General features: G+C 39.2%; 1 protein-coding gene across 2 annotated transcripts in view; it reads right to left on the minus strand.

The window, feature by feature from the left end:
* Positions 1 to 8,061: 8,061 nt before the first annotated feature.
* NTNG1 (netrin G1) overlaps positions 8,062 to 21,715 on the minus strand; it is a gene marked incomplete at both ends in the record, with an annotated part of 325,294 nt that continues 311,640 nt past the window's right edge. For both annotated transcript variants that reach the window (XM_082661459.1, XM_082661458.1), the window contains one exon: positions 8,062 to 8,294. In XM_082661459.1, coding sequence (XP_082517585.1) covers positions 8,062 to 8,294 — 233 coding nt within the window. The remainder of the gene's footprint in view (positions 8,295 to 21,715) is intronic.

Here is a 21,715-nt window from a genome sequence, read left to right on the forward strand (position 1 = left end):
CTCTTTGTTGATATTGTTACAAATGTAAGCTTCTTGTTCAGGTCATATGTCACATTCAAAACTTTTAAAACCTTGCATTCATTGCCCTGGAGCACTTTTAGAGAAAGTTTTGGTGAGACCTCTGGCTGAAAATTTCCAGAGAAATCTAGAAAGGTGGAACTACAGCTTGAAAATATCATGATTATCACCATCATGGTCATCAACACTCTTAGACACTTCCTACACTTTACAATTTGCCAATAATTTCACGTTCATTAGCTCACTTAGATTTTCACATTAACTCTGGAGAATGAATACTATTAGCCCTATTTTAGAGATGGGAAAATTAGGTGTTTGGAGCAGAGCTGTCCAATAAAAATATAATGTGAGCCATTTATGTGATTAAAGTGTCTCTGGTAGCCACGTTAGAAAGGAAAAAGAAACAGTTAAAATCAATTCTAATAATATATTTTATTTAACACAGTGTGTCCAAAATATTATCATTCCAACATGTAATCAATAGGAAAATGATTAAAGAGATAATTCACATTCTTTTCTCATTTGTTTTGTACTCTTTGAAATCCGGTGAGTATCTTATATTCACAGGACATGTTAGTTTGGACTAACCACATTCAAGTGCTCAAAAGCCATAGGTGCCTAGTAGCTCCCGATTTGGATAGCACAGGTCTAGGGCACAGGGTGGGAATGTAAATCAGGGCCCCCAAACAGAACAGAGAGAATAGTGCTCACAACTCAGGGAACCATACAGACAATTAGAAAGACCTTTGCTCCTGATCTGATGCTTGTAGCGAGAGTCACCATAAAAATGAAACAAACCAGCCAAAAGGAAAATAAGTTTGTGCCATTCAACCTGAGTGTGTTCCAGTGTCACACATATTTTATTTTTTTTAAATGTACAAGTGTGTACAAGTTTGAGCCCTTTCTAGTAAAATGTCTGCAACAGAGAAGTCAGAGTGGTTGTGTTTCTCACAACCCTGAGAACAGCATCAGAACCCACATTATTTCTGACTTTTTCAGAGTGTGTTCATATTTCAGGTGACAGAAACTGACTAATGCAGAGGGATTTAAGTCTCAGTGGCAACATCTTCGAATAGACAAGTCTCAAATCAACCTAGTGATATCTGCCTTTGATTAGAGGTAGCCCACACTTAATAGTACAGGTATGTGATTGTAAATGAAAATATGTTGTGTGCATTAAAGTGAGAATTTACATAGAAATATGTACATATTCAGATTGAATGAAAAATGTTATATATCCAATTGCCAGGATTTAGTTACCATTTAATTGGAACTGATTATGAGGTATGAGGCTTTTATTATCAATATATTAATGCAGATATTTATATTATTCAGATTCTCCCAAGAGCTTTATTTGGGACTCTTTATTGGAACCAATATTCTTCAAAGTTTAAAGGAAGGTTGACCCAGGGACCCAGAGGAAGTGAGTGTCCATTGATACTACATGCTGCCATGAGAAATATAGCAGAGTTGCCGAGACATTTTCATCATTTGCCACTCACACTACACTCCTGACCTAGGTTATTTTCACTTTTACTTCACGTGGCTTCCAGAACAAACACGAACATGTTAAAATATATATCTACAAAAGAGAATATAGATGCCCTTAGCAGCTCAGGAGAGATAAGGTCAGTAAGAGATGAAAAAAGAGCCAATTGCTGGAAAATACGTGCTTTCAAGTACCAACGTGTTATTTTCACTCATCCCCTTTCAACAGTTTATTATTTAAAAAAAAAAAAAACTTCCATAGTTAGGGTAAATCTTAACCTGAGGTTTTAGTGCAGTTATCCTTATATTTTCAGGCCTTTTACAAATTAAAAAAGAGAAAGAGAGTATAATAGACCCTCTGCCCAGAAAAAAAAATCACTTATACAGAAAATCTTACACCTAAGTTAAAGCACTTCAGTGCTGGAATCCCTCCATTGTCTTTCCCAAGTCTAGTTGGAACTCTAGACACAGAAGTCCCGCTTTTAAGTCACTCACTGCAACGTGTTGTGTTGGGTCTATTTGCAGAATGGGAACCATTGATCAGAATGCATTTAGTTTTGACTGCTTTCCCAATTATGAATTGTAATCACACAGGATGTAAACACAAGTTTAAGTGGTTGTAAAGCTGCTCCAATACTTGCCACACTATTAATTTAATAAACTAAATATTTAGCTGGAGTCTTCATAATTAGGCATCAACTAACTGAAGGATTCTTGCAAATGGCATCATTCTATATTTGGACCCTTTTTTTTTTTTTTTTTTCCAAAGGGAGAGAAAAAGAGACGAAGAGTGATGCCACTAATCTCTTGCCTTTAGGTGTTTATCACACCATGAAAGCCAAAATGATTACTAAGGGCTTCATGGGGTAGGCACGACTGGTAAATAGCAAAATGCTATTTCCTTGGAGAATGTTTTCTTGCCATGTTTCACATGGGTAGAGGGAAAATCATACCCCTACAGGAGTGACCCCTCCTTCAGAGCAAAATACAAGTAAACAAAGATGACATTGTGTTCTTTCCTGTCTGGGTCAAAAAGAATCACCTATTCTTAACAGGACTTCCGGTGTGTGATTTTCTGCCATTTTCTTTCTTTTATTAGATTTGAATGACTTCCCCCGGTACGAGCAAAGCTGTAATGTGGTACTCTCAGGGCAGGGTGGCTAGAGGATACACACCATGGTACACTGTGTCTTTAACATAATGACACATTCTCGCCACACAGGAATTTTGGCGTCTATTCAGACAGATGTAGGAGGGGTAGTAATTATTATTTTTCTCTCTTCCAGTCAGGTTCTTTTTCCCATAGATTTCATAGTTCACTAATTAAATAATAGTTAAAAGCGACACCTCTGAAAAAAATGAGACTAGGTTAAGAAAATGATACTATTTTTTACTTCCAGTTCGCGGCAGTTTGCTCCAGCCAGCCTAGCTAAATCTTTAGTGTTAACATAATTAGGTCTTGCAGAATAATGGCCCATTTTACCAGCTATCATTTCAGGTTAATAAAAACATCACATAATTTTAAATGTTACTACTCCATTTTAATTCAATCGTCAATTAAAAAGAGCTCTTGGGTGATGGGAAAAGGCAGAGAGGGGATTCCAGCAATAGTTAAATGCTCAACTGTATTAATCTAAACAACACCCCCTAAAATCATTTAAGTCTTCTTGGTAGACATATTCCAGGACCTACTCTAAAAATGTATTAGGGGTAGAATTTTTCTGCCATAATAGATCTCAAATAACTGCATTTTTCAATATTAATATAAAGTTTTCCCAGATGTTATTTTCTCTTTTCTAGTTAAATGCAATAACATGATTTATACAAGGGATATGTCTGTTTCTTAGTTATTTGATTCTTCAGATGCAAAATGAAGATGATAATATGTGAGTCACACCTTACCAGGTGTTGTAAAGAATAAAAATTCTCCATGTTCCCAAGATTGTTGGTGAAACTTCAAAATATGATAACTGGCATTCTTAACTCTTTCTGACATTATGTTTATGTGCAGTTTATGCTGAGAATTTATTGGCAACTGTTTTAGGTAACTAAAGGAAAAAACTACTTGTAGTGTAAAAAAAGGGAAAACATAGTTAAAAGTAAAAAATTCTTCCATATGGAAATGGTCAGAACTGTCAGAATATTTATACCAAGTGGACATTTGATATTTCTTGGAAAGAAAATTGAATAGAATCCAGTCCTGATTTCCTGAGGCAAAGAAAGAAATTTTCACAACCACATATTTGGATCCACACTCTAGGGATGTTCCTTATCTGTGTTTTTCATTCCTATATGCCATTAAGGGTGCCCAATTAGATTTTCTAAAAAAAAAAAAAAAACCTAGAGTTTTACCTAGTTATTCAGATTGTTCTAAGATGCAGCTTAGTTGCTGTCACCATTGTCATCTTTCTTGGTAAAGACTGGGAATCAAAATGGTGGGTAAGAAATTCTAGTTCAGAAGCTGAAGTTCTAAATTGCATCAGATCATAAACAGATAGAATTCAATGCATAACAAATATATAGAACATGTAGTTCAAAGTTCTCACATATTCCGTGTAACTCTCTGAGCAGACAAACTGTTAAATAGGTATTTTATTTAGTATTTAACAACAGGTGAAGTGCAACAACCCATTTCCCGTATAACACAGAGCATCCCATCTCAGAATATGGGGTCCTTACATCCCCCAAATACTGGATTATTGATGGCAGAGAGTGAAGATGATGGGACAAAAGATCTGATTTCAGGGTTTCCTCACAGCTGCCCCCAGTCCCTCCAAACGTTCTTATATTCAGTAAGGCCACAGGTTGGAGAAAAAGTGAAGTGGAGCATTAACTATAGGAATTGTTGAACTGTGACCGGTATGTCTTCTCCCAACCTGTACCTGGGTAAGTGATTTGACCCATTTAGTCATTTGACTCAAGGGCACCTCATGCAGTGTTCATCTCCAGGCAGACCCACCAGGCAGGGGCCAGGACAAAAGTACCAATGGAAGCCCATAGGCCACACGTCTAAATATTTAAAAGTTATACATCAAGCTAACATAGTGTTAAATAACACTATGTTCCATTCTGCTGTTTTAACACAAATACCTTCATAACAATCGGAAACCCAGGTATAGGTTTAGAATCTTTTAGACTGCTCAGAGTTCTGTACTGGACCCTGGCCCTGAGGCAGCCCTACTCTCTCTCCCACCCCTTAGCCCCTTCTTTTCTATCCCTGAGCTCTGGGTTTCACTGCAAGGAGCCTCTTCTCACTCGCGTGTGAATTCCCCAGCATATACTCCCAGGCCCAAGTCACTCATCTATCCATACATATTCACCCTTTGCCACCTCTTGCACTCAAGGATGTGCACTCATTATGCTGCCTGCCTTCAGGAGTTTGGACCCTCAGAAGAGGCGTATACACCCTAAAAGTAGGTGGAGGACAGAATTCTAGGTTCCTGGCTACTGAGACAAAATTGGAGGAGGGTCAGAATGGGCCGCACTAAGCAAGGGCTGCTCTTTTCTGGGACTAAAGTTCCCCCTCTACCCTGTGCACAGGCTCAGAAATGAATCAATCCCACATCATCACAGGGCAGTCTAATTACGTTCCTATAAATACCAACACTTTCTATATAGCTGAACCTTGGGACAAAGATTTCTTTGAAGTTTTATGTTCATCAGAGGTGTTGATGGAAGAAATTGTATTTGTGGTAAAGTTGATAGATTAACCAATCCTAAGGGCTAATCCAAGTAGAGACAAAGCAAGATTTAGGACCTTAAATATGTGAACAACTTAGTATCCACTTTTCACCCCAATCCTGTCCTTAGACATAATATTGTAGATGGAACCAGCTTTGCAAGAATGCTAGAAAACAGCAGATGAATAAAATCTACTGATTTGGGGTTTCACCAAAGTAATATACCCTTTAGAAGAATTTGAGAATCCAGATTAAAAAGAACATTTCATTTCCATTTGTTATATACCTAAAAGTGAATTTATTAAAAGCAGGTCACATCACTTTAGGAAATTCAGAAAACTATATCTAAATACACTGAATGCCAGATATGCCTCATCAATTTAGATTCTTATAGCTTCATAAAGATAAAAGGCAGATGAATTGATTTAGATCAGGCCTTCATTAAATGTTAGAATTAGCTTTCAAATACCATGTATTGAAATGTGTAGTCTGATTCCTGAGCATAGGGACAAAGCCATGAGTGAGTAATGATAAAGTGCATCATTGCTGGAAATAACACAGTCTACCTTTGGTTTGTGCTAATAAACTATAAGACAACTCCAATTTTAATATTAGAAATCCACCTCATTATAAGTAATCTCAAACTGTATGTTATCGGCATTTTCACGTGTAGTCTTTGGTGAGCCTGAAATATAATTTGCTGTTTATGCTTCTAATGTAAATTTCCAGTTTCTGGTTGGCCACGCCGGCACTAAGCCAGAGCTCTAATTTATTTCTATCTTTTCTTATTTCTTACATCAAAAGAGACTGTGGGTTTGAATAACAAACATTCAATCGACTTAGACGTGGGATGGCAGGCAGCACAGGCGTTACCTGTTTACCTTTTATTGCCTTCTTTGAATTGGTTTTTCTGGGAACAAAACCAATAAGACACGCTGTTCCTTAGTCTAGTTTTTACCGAGGATATTTATCAGAAGACTCCCCCTCACCCAATTTCAGCAAAGAGTGGCAGGAGGGTGAAGAATTCAGACTGGAAGTGGGCTTCTGACCTACCACCATCATAGGCTATTGCTCTACCAAGTCATGTAAGACTTCACTGTCCTTCAGACTCTGGCTTGGGCTGTTCATTGTTTTTGATGCCAGAAGATGCTGCTGCTAACACATTTGTAACCTGTAGGACAACAGTGTGCTGGGAATGGAATACACACTGTTTTAGTCACTTTGAAACTTTGCAGTGCTTCTCCCCTCCTCTCCCTGCCTTGCTGTTTTGCACAGTAATTGGCCTAATAAAAGGCAGAAACAAGAATTGATTACACCTTGGGCAGTACTTAAAACAAACTTTATTCTCAGGAACAGCAGTTATGTCTACTTGCTGCTGTATATTTTGATATTTCTGTAAATACTTAGTCTGAATATATTCAAAGTCAAATTGCTAATCACTCAATTTCCCTGCGACTTTCCTGGTTCCCCAGGTTGCCTCTTACGATACTCCATGTAAACACTGTAATTGGAAAGATACATAGATCAGCATCTCTAGAGTCACATGATCACATCAATCTGTGAAAATAGCATGACTTAAAAATAAAAGTCTCTTAGTACTCTGCCAACAGGCTTTGGCATAATCTTGGCAATCACTTAGATTTTTTTTTTTTTCTGTTATAATTTTTCCCAAGTAGAAATAGTCTCATATTTTGCAGAAGTTGTCCAAGCTAGTGAACACCAATCCACCTTTCTGGTTACTAAATTCATCAACTGAGTGTATTCAGTCCACACAGAAATCAGTAAAGCGAGTGTGAATCTGCTTGGCGGCTGCTCCTTTCATCTTAAGAAATCGCAATACAAATTCCTGAAATCGTTTATGCGGGAATTTTTATTCTTTAAATCTTCCAGTGTTAAAGCAACAAGAAAACACTTAGAATGTCCTTTGGTGGAATCTTATTACACTTGTTATATATGTAAACTGATATTCTTTGATGCCAGCAAGTTCGTTGCCCTTACAGAGAAATCTCTGCACAATGAAACAAAACAGAAGGAAAGAGGACAAAATAAAATGTCAGTCTTTGCTGATTTGAATTAGATACATTAACAGATTGTCTGGTAACACAAATTGGCAAGAATACAAAAAATCTACATATTACAGTATTTCAAGAAAAATAACTTCATTTGAATACAAAAGGATAGATACACTTTCTCTTTTTTCCTACAGCCACTCTTGGACAGTGGATGTGTGCTAGCACTGGGTGGACCCAGTGCTGCTAAGATATACGGGGTACGACTGGCTTGAGCTTTTGAAGGGGGGCTGTTACACATGTGCATTACTAACACCAGACAAAGAAATCTTTCAACCAACGAGGGTTACAGAGCAACGTTCACCAAAGCACAGATTGGAAGGGGTTCAGGGACTGAAGCAGGCCAATATGGCAGCTTGTAACACACTTCCTTAGACCCACAATGCACTGCCAGCAAAGGATGCTTCAGTTTGGTTGGTTCACACACGGGGCCGGGTGGTGCGTGGGGCACACCACGTGCGAGTAGCCAATGTTTTTAGGTTGGTTGATTTGTTGTTGTTTTTCTGTCGTTCCTTTCGGGGGGCTGTCACAGCCTTTCCAATCGGCGATAAGCTCTGCAGCGGGCAATGTGATTTGCAGGGATACTATCAACAGCTGCCAACGCCTCTGGAGTCAGAAATTACCAGTCTTGACTCCGGTGTGCTGTCCACGGCTGTTATATATGGCTTAGTTCAGTTGGGCCTTCTTAGTTTGTACACTGTGTTTGAGTGGGGGGGTCTGAGGGTGGGTTTCCTATGTTAGTAGCAAATGCTGGGGCTGTGTTTGCTTCCCCACGGCCGGACCCATCTGGTGGCTGGATGCGCCGCCTAGATCGCCAGGGGGCCGGCTGTCCCCAGCAGAGCGGCCAGCGGCAGCAGCAGCGCGGGGGAGCCGCGCGAGGGCGCGCCCTGGCCCGAGTCGGAGCCGCAGCTGCCCGATTCCTCACACCGCAGCTTCTCGCACAGGATGCCCGTGTACGCGGCGGGGCACAGGCAGCGCACGTTGTTGTGGCACGTCCCTCCGTTCTGGCAGTGCAGGAGCTCGTTGTCGCAGACATTCGCTGCAGAACGAGGGAGGGGGGCGCGGGGAGGAGAAGCAGAATCAATTTAAGTTCATCTGCTACATCATGTTTTCAGCTTTAAAAAACTCTCTTATCGATCTTGTGCTCCCCCCTCCCCTCCGCAAACTAAGCATGTGACTCCAATTTCCAAACAAATGTAGTCTGCTGCCTTTGTTTTGATCATATTAATTCTTTTCATATAGATTTTTGCTGCAATCTTGGATATTATCATTGTCCATTTCAGGCTATCAAATACAAAGCAATGTGATACTCCTGGTTTGGCAGTATCTTCTCTTCATGGAACTGGGACCTGTTGTGACCTCCAGGGTGTTTCAAGGATAGTGCCTGATACAAGAATGCAGAACTTTGAGGCCAGATGAATGGAATTAAAATGCAAAGCAGTATTGCTAAAATGACCGAGAACCTCTAAGGGGTGGGCCATTCTCCCTGCAGGTGATTCCAGGGCTGCATGCAGGAAGGCAGGAGGAACCCACGGACAAGCACAGGGCAGGGGGCAGGCAGCATGCTCCCGGTGAGGCAGCAGGCAGATCCGAAGAGAGAAAGCTTTTCATGGGAGGAATGTGAGGAAGAGCAGTCCCATCTGCCCCTAATAGCCTATTAGGATATTTATTGCCTTGTAAATATAGCAAGTAGAGTCCAAGGTTACCTTGATTTCCAGGAATAATAATAAATGCAATGGTGAAACCCTGATTATCAAAATTTCACTGTGTCCATCAATTTACAGAATCAGTTGGAATAAATCAAGCAAGCAATTTCAGATACTAAAATTCATTCACAGTCCCTGTCATGTAACTTGCATCTCTAATCATTTCTTATTCATTCAAAAAACTAGTTATCCTCATTAATTCAATGTCTCCTATTATTTTAGATAATCAAGGTTTCACTGATTTAGCAGAATGATAAATAGAACACAGAGAAATTAAAACAACACCAAAGAGCAAAAAAGCCAAGAACACTTGCCAGCAACATATGCTGCTTAAGCACTTAATATATAGAACCACTCTGGAAGGGGTAGGGGGGGCAGGGCACAGAGCAGAAAAAGTAGCTTCTTATAAATTATAACATTCTTCATTTTTTAAAAATGTCATAGTCAAATTTCCCCAGGGATACCACATGAATTAAACACACACACACACACACATACTATTACTATCAAGTGTAAAGTATTTAAAAAACCCTCATCTCCCAAGTAATAATTCAATAGAGAATATTGCCTTGTCCATTAATTATGTTCAATAGTATGTCACCTTCAAAAGAAGCTTCTTAAATGCAAACGTGCTAATGCTCTGTGTGCAAATGAGCTGAAAAAAGATGGTGGTGGATGCTCACAGGGTTAATAACAAAGTGCCCTAAACAGGGCCCTATTTTCCCACCTTCCACAACAATTCCTTGGCGACCTCTAATATAGTTGCATAATGGATTGGTATAATTAACAAATGTATCCACATTTGCTATCTGTAAATGTTAGAAGTGACTATTAAGGCCTATAAATCCTTCAGGCTCAAAATATTGATATACAAGGTAGTGTTCCAGGGGTTCTAATGATTATGTAAGCTACTTCTCATTGGGTGGCTTAGAAACCATGAATATTAGACCCAAATTATAGTATTTCATGAGTCATGGTTTAAAATGTCAAGATCTGTAGCTTTGAGGCAAAGTGTACGAGGGTAGAGTGGTTAAATTCATGGTCAAAACTGACAAAAAGCCTCTTTTTTTGGTGGTTGTTCATTTGGAAAGCATACATAAGTTTTCAGGATTTTGTTTTGCTTACACTTTAGGAAATATCTGTTTAATTGGGGCAACATGGAATAAACAGATCCAAATAACTGTTTCCATTTAAAGTTAAAGATTCTCAGCATTTCTTGTTCCAGGCAGCAGATAGCTGAATGGGATATTTCCTTTCATTTGGGCACTACACATAGGGAAGTATTGTTTCCATCAATATCGATAATTGCTTGCCTTGAATAATTGAGAAGGAATCGATAGTTAATTAAATATCACTCCCCTTAAGAAAAAAAAAAGCTATTTTTCTTCTTCTTGGACCTGAATGTAAATCAGTTGTTGAACAGAGGTTTCTTTTTTTCAAGAAGCTTGTGATTAAGTTAAAATTCAATACCTTTCCTACATTTAAATAATCTACTACTTGATGTTGATGACTGTGAGAAATTTAATAAATATTCAAGGACCAGATGTAACCCAGGATTAATAATCACATCAGTTGGGGTAATATGTTTTCTGTAAGAGATAAGCAGAAAAAATGAAACCTGGAATATATTTAATTACTTTAGAGTTCACTTTAAGACACACTACATTTGGTCTCTTGATTGTGCTATTCAACAAATACAGAACTTTACCATATGCACCGATCTCTCTGTTGGAATCATGTGCTAGAAGTACATCTAAACCTAACTACAAATCTTACCTGCTATTCATAAACTTATGCTCCACCTTCATGTCATTTTGAATCAAATTTGTGGTGCTTAATGAATAAACTAGGTGGTTAACAAATATCACTGAGCTCTTCTTCAGCATATGAAACCTTGTACTGACCACCATGAAAAAAATAAAAGAAATAGAAAGCATGATCTCTGCTCTTATAAGGTTCACATCTGGTTGGGAAGATAAAATATATACAAGAAATAATCTAATATTAATTTCATTAAAATGCTTTTATCATTTCCGTCCAGCTCAATCAACATCTGTTGTGTGCCAGGTGCCCTGCTAGACTGTATGGTTGTAACTCTGCCTGCCCTAAAGGAGCTCACAGTTTTGCAGAAAACAAACAAATGAACATACACAGAAGTAATTATGATACAATATTAAAAAAATACTATAAAGGAAGTATTTGCCAACTGTTAGGGGAACTCAGATGCTGGTATAAATAATTATTTGGGGGAAGACTAGAGAAAACTATAGAAAGGAGATTGTATTTGAACAATGACATGCATCAGGCAGATATTGGTAGAAAGAACATTATGGGTGGGGAAACTGTATCAGTAAAGGCAAGAAGACGTGAAAATACATTGTGCTGGTCATTAACCACTTGTCTCTCAACTCTAAATCCATCTTTCCTTCTGTTGTTGAGGCTGAAACCCTGCAAGCTGTCTCCTGGTTTCTGCCAACAGGGCGCACTAGAGGGAACAGAGAAGGTAGGAGGAAGGAAGCAGAGATTTCCCTTTTCCTGATTCATGGCTCTTCCTAAGAGTATTGCCCCACCAATGGCCCTACATCCCAAAAGCAGCAGTTGGTTCTGGGGCTCAGCCTTTTCAGAACCAGTTTCAATCTCACCCTTAGAGGTTTCTACACCAACCTGGCAGCATTCCTTCTCTAGAGGTTTGAGCCCCAGCTCCAAGGGGCCCCTGCCTAGCATTTCAGAGGTAAGAGCAGCAGCCAGGCATTACCCCTCCTAAGAGGTACAGCTCCCACATCTGTGGAGTCTCTCCTCCAAACTGTTAGTTTCTTTCTCTTTTTAATCATTAATCAGTGGTTATTTATTGATAAATCACTTATAGATAGAAGTGAGAGGATTATCCATGAGGTCTTTTGTGGTGGTTGTTTTGTTTTTCTTTTTAAATTTTATTTATTTATTATATAGCAGGTTCTATTAGTTACCTATTTTGTACATATTAGTGTATATATGTCAATCCCAATCTCCCAATTCATCCCACCACCCCCCCACGGCAACCCCCCCCACTGCTTTCCCCCCTTGGTGTCCATACGCAAACTGTTAGTTTCTAATAACCCCATCATCTTTCCTGTAATTCCTCAGTCCAAGAGAGATAACTGCTCCCTACTTACACAGTTACTATCTCTGTGTTATTTCAGTGTCCTCTTCTCATGTTTAAATTCTAAAGCACCTGTTTAACCATTCCCCTTAGTAAATTCTCTCTCTCCGTTGAAACACATAGTGTGGGTTCAGTTTTCTCACTGGAGCCTGGGAGATACATGGAAAATGTTGGTGAATGATGAATGAGCCTGGGAGACACATGGAAAATGTTGGTGAATGATGAATGGCATGGCCTGGATCTGAAGGTTCTATGTAACATTCTACAGAGTTTAGATAATAGGCAGTGGGAAGCTGTCAAAGACCTATGGGCAGGGTGGTGATTTAAAGGGGGAGAAAAGGTGAGGCTAGACCTGAGAAAGGACAGGCTGGAGGCAAGGTGACCAGATACTTCAATAGAATAGGCTTGGTCTGGGTTAGAGCAATGGGGAGAAGGAAGAAGGAACAGATTTGGAGACAGGTTATTTGAAATAGGTAAGAGAGAGTCTGAGGTTCCTGTTTTTGGCATTTGGATGCATCATAATGCAATTTATTAAGAAAAGAAGATTGGAGGAAATGTTTGGTCAGAAAAGAAAATAAACTTTTTTTGGACCTATTGACTTGGAAGGATCTATAGGCTCTTCTGCAGGGGTCTTGTTATTAGCTGGAAAAACTAGTTAACAGTTCAGGAGGTAGTTCATCTTGGAGATACAGATTTGGAGCAGGGGTGATGGTGGTCATTGTTACAAAAATTGAAGAGAAAGGAATAGAAGACCTCATCCTGCTAGAATATAGACTAAGTCAAAATGAAGACTGCAGCCAGAACCCTGACGAACATCAGCATTTAAGCCATAGGCAGAGAAAGAAAGACCAGGAATGATGCTGAGAAAAAAAGATCTCAACAAAATGCAGTGATGAAATGAAGTTATAAAATTAATCATAGAAGTCTTCCTGCTGTGGTTGGCTGTATCTAGGAATAAATAGACGGGAAGAGTATGAGAGGAAGGGCACTTTGAGCTGGATAAAGGAAATACGCAAAATAAGCATTTCATGCTCTTGATAGAATCTGGCAGAAGGGATTTTAGAATAGAGAAAGGATTGGAGGAATTAACATTTAATAGAGGTCTTTGGTTGTCAGTCTAAAGTAGTAGTTTTCAACAGTGGATGAATTTTGTCTTCCAGGGGCCATTTGCCAATGTCTGGAGATGTGTTTGGTTGTCACACCTCGGGGGAGGGCATGCTACTGGCATCTAGTGGGTAGAGATGCTACTAAATATCCTGCAATAAACAGGGCAGCCTCCTCCCCTGCCAAAAAAGAATTACTCCTCAATTAATGTTGGTGATAAAAGGTTGAAGGTCTGGATCAGGGTATCAGCCACAGCAAAGAAGATAGGCAGTTGTCCTTATGTATATTGGGGAAAGGAGAATGAAGAGGCCTTGGTGACTTTAGATCAGAGAGAGTGAGTTTTCAGGTGTAGAACCATAGGAATTAAGACGAACGTAGTACTCAAAGCTGAAATTTAAGAGCAGATTATCTTCCTGGGGGAGTTAAATCAGAAGACTGGGATCTAAATGGTCTAAGACAGACCACTTAGTATTGCTCACAATTAAAGAGGAACCAAAATCACCCTTGTCATGTAATTAATCCTACCTTGCTCTGATAGAAGTAGTAAAATCAAAGCTTGAGGAAACTTCAAAAACTATCTAGACAAGCTCTAGACGAGGAAACCGAAAACAAGGGTAGCTCTAGATCTAGCATCCAGGTCTCCCAATTTACAGATTACTGCTCTTCACACAGAAGAGAACAGTCAGGAGAAATGCAGTGAATGTGCCGCACAGTGTGAAATGCATTCTACGCTCCCCAAGACAACATAAGTAACTCCTCTGTAGCTCCTCAGTAGACTTTCATTTGTATTGACCAACTGATCTGTTTTCATACCACACTGGGCGGAGGGCTTTGTTGATAGCATTAAATTTCACATCTTCTAGAGTTCCAACACATTCTGGCAGAGCTCCAAATACAAATCAGCTCATACATAAAATACCAAAAATATCAAGGTCTAGCTTGGGAAAGGCAAATATGTTGCATATGCTTTGATTTCCTCTTCCTCTATGTAGAAAACATAGCTACTTAATCATGGCATTCTTTTGCACTAAACTTCAGAATTCCTTTCAACACAAGGTTTTGTAATAAGAACATTTTGTATTCTATTACAAGCTAATCACTAAAGGGATGTCGCCTATAAGCTGAAGTTATACATAATGGCCCATCTCTGGGAACCCTGCCTCCCAGGTAATGAGCGTTAAGCTAAAATACCTTTGTTTAGCTCGCAGGAAACATCCTGACCAGGCCCACCTGTGAATGACCGCAGGGAGGAAGAAACTAACACATCTGTTCCAGAGGCGGACCAGAACCAGGAAATATTTGACTTTACTCCCTCCCCTTTTAGAATAAAAGAAGCCGGAATTCTAACACAGGCAGGATGGTTCTTTGGGGCATGAGTCCACCATCTTTTCAGTTTGCTAGCTTTCTGAATAAAGTTGCTATTCCTTGCCCCAACAGCTCCTCTCTCGATTTATTGGCCTGTTGTGTAGCAAGCAGTTTGAGCTTGGACTTGGTAACAGTTTCAGGCATTTACCACCAGTTGATAGAACTGGCATGAGGATAAACACCCATTTACAAAATCCTGGCATTATCTCCATTTCATTTTGCATAGCATTGCAGATTAAAAATCCAACTAGGGATTTCTACCCAATAAGCACTTTGCAGTTATCACTTCTTTATTTGGTGTCCTTCAGTGTGGATTTGCCTCAAACTGAAAACGCTGACCTTATTTTGTTAAGTATTTACATTAAGCATGTCCCGATTATTTCTACGTTGCTTTTGACAAATTAACAATGTGCTATCTCAATAAATAGTGAAGGTTCATTTTTAAATCTCTTACACAAAACTTGATCTAGTATTGGATACAAATTGTTATTTGCTAGACACAATTCTTTTTATTATAATAAAATATAATCCTTAGATACAGAAAAAGCTAATACTACTTTGGTAATAGCTTGACTATATTCTAAAGGATCATTTTACTATTGATAGAAATAAATTCATTATGGTGTGTCCAATATCACACCATATATCCTATAATCCCATGATGTTTCAAAATTAGGAATGCTTTCAAACCAAGATAATCTGTGGCCCTTGATAGATAAGGTTATAGTATTAATGTTAGACCCAAACAGAGTTATGTTGCAAAAAGATGAAGTGTGGAACCCTGATGCAAAGGCTGAAGTCAGCAAGCTCTGATCATAGCTTCAGTAAGCAAGACACCATAGTAGACAAATAAACTCCCACAGTTGCTACAAGTTTATAAAAACACTAGGAATTTTCACAGTGAAAGAATAGGGACAAGCAGCATTTCTTCCTCCTTCTTTCACTTCTTTTTAGTTTTCTTCTAGGTTGGATAATGAGAGTCACAGGGATGTGGCTAAATCATTTGCTCCTTCAACTTTTTTTTGTAAGTTTCTTGATTGCCATTCATTTTTGCCTCTTCCTAAACTGCAAACTATTGTCAAAATGTGAATTATAAGACCTTGATTCCTTTTCCCTCTATTAGTCCTTTCTGGAAGGTATGGAAAAGCAGACTTAGAGAGGGAACCAAAATGTGCAAAGGGGGCACAAGCCAGGACTTAGTATAGCTACTTGTTCTATTCTTCTTTTCTTTTATGACCTGAAGGGTCACTTATTCCTGTTATAGTCATGATAACCCATTACATTACCACAGGGAAGGTTTCTTTCTTCTCTTTGGGTCTTGTTCAAAGCTATACATTTAGGTTTGCCCTGTCAGTGAGCTGCTAGGCTTGAGCAATGCTGGGTCTGTATTTATAGACTTGAAAGTTTCTCTTTTTGGCTTTGTCTCCTGCACTTCAAGGAATCGAGGCAATGTGTTACCATGACAGCCTTCCTTGATGGCTGTATTAATAAAGTGACCTCTACCTTCACCACCTGAAACAAGCCTAGGATTGCTGAGGGAAAGATGTTCCAAATGTTCCCGTCCTTTTCAGAGAAACGTCAAAGAGCAAATAACCTCCACGAAACAGGCTAATAACAAAGGCATGTGTGCAACATTCAGTTCTGATTTAGGCATTTGAGAGTCTGTGGCAGGGAGATGAAGAGCTGTGATTATGACCCATTTATTCAGGCTTGGCGGCTGTTTTACTAAGTTGTGAGATGTGAGAGGTAAAACTGAACCTACAGGTTAGCTCCTAGTATAGAGAAGAAACTTTATAGACTGTTGTCTAATGGCCTTTTGGGGAATTCTAGGTACATTTCTCCTATCTTTTCTTACTTATGTCTGGCCATGATTGGGGATATGGCTTAGTGGTAAAAAACACTGATTAAGAGTCATAAAACCTGAGTTCTAGTCGTCACTTTGCTGTAAGGCCTTGGACATAACACGAAACCACTTAGTGACATCCATCCATTCATCCATCCATCCATCCATCCATCCATCATCCAATCAGGTACTGTTCTAGATGCTGGGCCCACAGTGTGAGCCAGACGGGCCATGCAGATGCTTCTGTGGGGCTCACATTCTAGTGACAGCTATAAAGTTAGAGAAAGAGTTTGAAGTAGGTGTTTCTAAAGTTCTCTTGAGCTCTGTGATTTGCGTGAATATTTCTCATGGAAAGCCTATCATCTTAAAAGGCAAAGAGTGAGGAATTCTTTCTCTTTTTCGTCAAATACATGATACCAGTTGGACTTCTCCAGTATTATAGTCCTGGTGATGACGTAGGTGGCTGTTGGCTTGATCGGTTTTGCCTGCTGGTGCCCCACTGAACAGAGATCGTTTTTCTCCTCACTAAAAGCATGAGGTGCTATGAAGAGAATTAGGTGAAGAACTTGTGATTCAAGTCTGGTCTCTGTGGTTAATGGGCTGGGTGAACTCGGGGAAATCGTTTAACCTCTTTTGCCTCTCTTGCCTCACTTCTAAAGCAAGGGTAATAACACTTGTCCTATTCACCGACCTCACAGTTGTTGGGAGCTTCAAGAAGAATTATGTGGTGGTGCTTTAAAAAATATAAAACACAACCTAAGTATACTTTGCTAATGTTCAATACCTTCCCAATCTCTCCTAATGCTAGAAGCTCAGAGTGGAAGAGCAGGGTTTTTAGTTTTACATCTGCCAGGATAATGAATTAATCACTACGATTCTAATGCAAGGTACTTGAAGTGAAAAGGAAGTAAATGTCCTCACTCAAAGACATCATCTGTATATGTCCTCTGTAGATATGAATCTTGAGACAGCACGGGGTCAAACATGCAGTTACTGAATATTTGAATTCAACTGCTGTGTACTTGCAAGGTCAGATTGGACCAGCAGTGCCTGTTTTCTCAAAGGTGACTTGTATACTTGCATTTAATGAGCATTCTCCTGTACAAATCAGAGTACATAAGGTGTGTTTTCAGAATACCAGGGGAGTACTGCCCCTTGGCCAACCTTTAGCTTCTGCGATGGTAAAGCAGGGGATACAGTATCTATCTAGACTGAAACCTGGGAGCCATTAAGTGAAAACATCCTTGCTTTCCTGCTCTCAACCTATACTCCTGTCTGTGCCTGTATCCATCATGGGACAGTGATGCCGGTGGCATGATCCCCGTGTGACAGCATCCAGCCTACTTTGTTTCAGTGTAATGAGGCCAAGAAGCAGAACTAAAGGGGCCGAAGGGAACAATGTGGAGCTGTCAGCAGGTGGTCAGACATGTCTGGGTAATCTAGTACAGCAGGTTCTGACATTAGAGAGCAGCCATTCTATTCTTATTCATCTAATAACAAAGCACTGATTATGGGAGTGACACTTGCTCTTGTCCAATCAAAGGAAATGCTACTCAAAACATCATAAGAAAGCCATATTCATTTGAAGGAGCCTATGCCTGCAGTATGCAGTAACCCAGCTAGCGTGAATGCAATAACAGGTGACTCGAATGCAGGAGCTAGAGGCACTGCCCAAACACCCCCCGAGTTTTTAGCTGTTGCAAACTGAAAAAAAACCTTTGCTGATGTTGAGAAATAATTAATTTGTTGAGAATCCCACAAGCCAAAGGCTGGGCACCTTTCCTAAAGCGATCTTTAATGATGTATTGAAATCCTATTTAGGTCAACACCTTCAGACACAGATGCAGGCAAGGTGCTCATAAAAACGGTGCTGAGAAATCACAGAGTTTCTCATCTGGTATCAGAAAATGCACTTGTCTAGTTTAATAAAAAGGTGCAACCTCTACTCTTTTGCCCATGGCGAAAGACGGCATTCATTGGGAGGCATAGTCACACACGATGGCAACATACATCAGGGTATAAACCACCATTTCAAAGTACATGTCATTATGTCAGAAGAGAAAGCAGTACAAATATTTATCTAGTGTGATACCCAAAAGTACAAACATATACCTCTCCATGTACCTTTTGTAAAATAAACTTTAGAGAAAGTACTGGGACAGAGTCTAACGAAATGTGACCAGTGTTCATCTCTGGCTGGTAGGCGTGCAAGTGATTTCAGTAACTTTAATTTTCATCTTTATACATTTTACTCTTTCCAAATTGCCTGGAATAAATGTATAGTCCTTTGAAAATATTAAAAGTGTTAATAAAAAGAATTTTACTTGAGAAAATAAAAGTATCTTTTACTGAGATGATAAAGGTAATTTCAATAAATGAATCATGTGACCACATTTTGCCACATTTCAGTACTTGTTATTAATATGTATTTCTAGTCAAACTACCAATTATCTTAAATGTCTACAAAAACTATCTCAGGAAAGGCATAATCCTATAATCATACACAATCTTATACTCATACACAATCCTATACTCATACACAATCTATACTCATACACAATCCTATACTCATAAGAAAGACAAAGACACTAGGATTCATTGCCTTGCAGAACACTGTACAGCCTCAGGTGTGAAGGGAACCAGTAGGGTCTCCTGAGCTAAAGTGATCTGTAGCCCAAGGGCCATCTCATTGTGAACTAGTGCAGACTGATGCAAAATGAGGGGACATTTTTACATTTGAAGATCAAGCCATAGTGAGGACTGTAATTGAATTTCCCACCACCTTTCCAGTAGAGGGGCTCATAGTCAGATTTAACCTAAAGAAAGCATATTTCGTACTACTTGAGTTTGTGGGAGACTCATACCTGCTACACTTGTACATGTCTGCACTATATCTGTGACCTGTTCATTGTGGCTGTGTCATGAATATTCAGTCCTGTCCCTGGCACAAATAGATGCCTGATAAATATTTATTAAGCAAGTAAATAAAATTCATCCTTTGTTCTCTGCCTCCTTCTGAGTGGTGGATACAAATCTATTATTAGTAGACTGCTATCAATACAAGTGGATATATACAGCTCATAGGTTGGAGAGCAGGAAGTAGAAGGAACTTTTCCTCGGTGGCCTCCTTTCAGTTTCCGTGGAGTGGGAGGTAAGGTTTCTGCTGAGCATGAGAGGCAGAGTTAAGCTGGGGTTAACTCATGCTCTGGATTTAAGGGAAGGGATAGATATTTGGCGGGGAATGGGAGGAAGCTATCTAGGGACACACCGAAAAATCGCTGGTCAGCTTTGACATTGCAGCTCAGCTTGTGTGTCATGATTTGTTAGGGCTTCTCATAAGTGATTCCATAATGAAGAATATTAGCTAGAAGAGAATGGTGATTAGTTTGGGGTTTTTTCCTTTAATGATACAATATATGCTTTGGGAAGGGATGGAGGGAGGGGAAGAAGCAAGGGTAGGCAGATGAGTTAAAAGATCAGAAGCACTCCCTTCATGTTTCATTAGTCACAACGTATTACCTCTCACAATCTTGGCATTGTGGGTAATATGAAGGTAAAGAAACATGGCCCTGAAGGAACTTAGTGACATGTTTCTTTTAATTGGAACGTGACTAGTTAAATTTGGAAAACAGGCTAAAGGAAGGTGCAGATGGAGCTGTTCTATGTGGCACTGGGGTGGAGGTGAGAGATCATCATGGCACTTAGAAGAATGCAAGAAAAAGGACTTGGTGTTCTTTAAGAATTGTAAAAGAAAATCCATACAGCCCCATTCAATGCTGAAGACAGATCTGTAAAACGGTTCACATTCTGAGGAGGAGGAAGAGTCATACTACAGGCCTTTGATATTCGGCATTAAGATATTCAAGTGTCTGTGGCTGAAAGGAGATAATTGTGTCATTAATTCACATGCGCGGGTTTTTTTCTTTTTTTCTTTTTTTTTGGAGACAGAATTTCAATGCCTTTGAGCACTTTGTAAAGCTAAAATATAATTTGGGGTTCCTGTTTGTCGAGCTATAGCCAAATGTCTCCTTAGAGACTTAATTTTTCCTATATATGCTTGGCAGGAGTGTTCTAAATACGGTCTAAGCCCCCTTAGGATTTTTAAACAGCAGGGATATTTAAGTATGAAAAATAGCTACTGAAATCACACAGCAGTAAATTTCTTAATGATTTTTTTTCCCTGGGAATCACTGTAACTCACTCTGGTCTTCTGTGGCCTTGCTGTCACCATAACCACCTCCTGACAATGTCAAACCAAGTCTTGGGAGGTGGTTTTATAATGTCAGGATGAAACAAAGCCATTTCCCTGTTAATGCCAATGCCAAGGCAAAATGAATTGGTGTCAATAAATTCAAGGTGAGGAAAACAACGTTATGGAATGAAGAGAATGTGCAAAATGATGATGAGTCATTTAGGGATGCCAGGATCCAAATAAAATGACTGCTAATTTTCAAAAATGCATTTGTCACTGCACTGGGGACCAGACATTTAAGTAATCTAAAATACATTAGTGAGGTTAGGAAAGGACAAAGGGGTTACAATTACAGACAAGTCATAAGCATACCTTTTCAATAAAGTCACAACGCACCATTGCCACTCACATTGTCTTTCCCCATTGTTAAATTCCTGAGACAGTCAAAATTTGAACTGCAAAGTTTAGTACTTAATTATTTACTGTGGTGGTATCCAGAAGTCTGGGTTCGAACACTGACATCACCACTCGTGGATCTCCAATCTGAATTTCTGTGCCTCTGTTTCTTTATCTGTAACAGAGGCCATTTTACAGGGCTGTTGTGAGCATGAGAGATCATTCAACTCAATGATTATTATGAAGTGCTTTTTTAAGTGCCAGGCACTGCTCAAAGTCCTAAAATAAAAAGAATGGAAGAGCCACAGAAATAGTGTTTATTTTTATAGCTTCATGTATTTATGTCTCATTAGATAATGTAACTTCACAAAGTGGATGCTCTTGTGTCTTTCAGTTCATTTTCATCATTAATAATTTCAGCTTCTTTGGTGCTTAAATACTCTTTGATTTGAAAAAATATCATCTTTCAATACTATAGCCCCTTACATGAAAAAACAATGGCAATTTATTTAGTTTTCTTTAATGAAGAGGAAAACAGACAAAAGTCCTTATTAAAGAAAGTGTTTAAAAAAGACAGGGATGCTAGACTAGCTCAGGAGTAACATTAAGTAATTCTATGCAACATAACTTTTACTGAAACTAAACTTCAAACATGAGGCATTAGAAAGAGGTACTCAGAGTCCTTTCTCAACATTCAAAGGAATCCTTTCATAAT

Source organism: Grampus griseus (genome assembly GCF_964374135.1).
Source record: "Grampus griseus genome assembly, chromosome: 1".
NCBI lineage: Eukaryota > Metazoa > Chordata > Mammalia > Artiodactyla > Delphinidae > Grampus > Grampus griseus.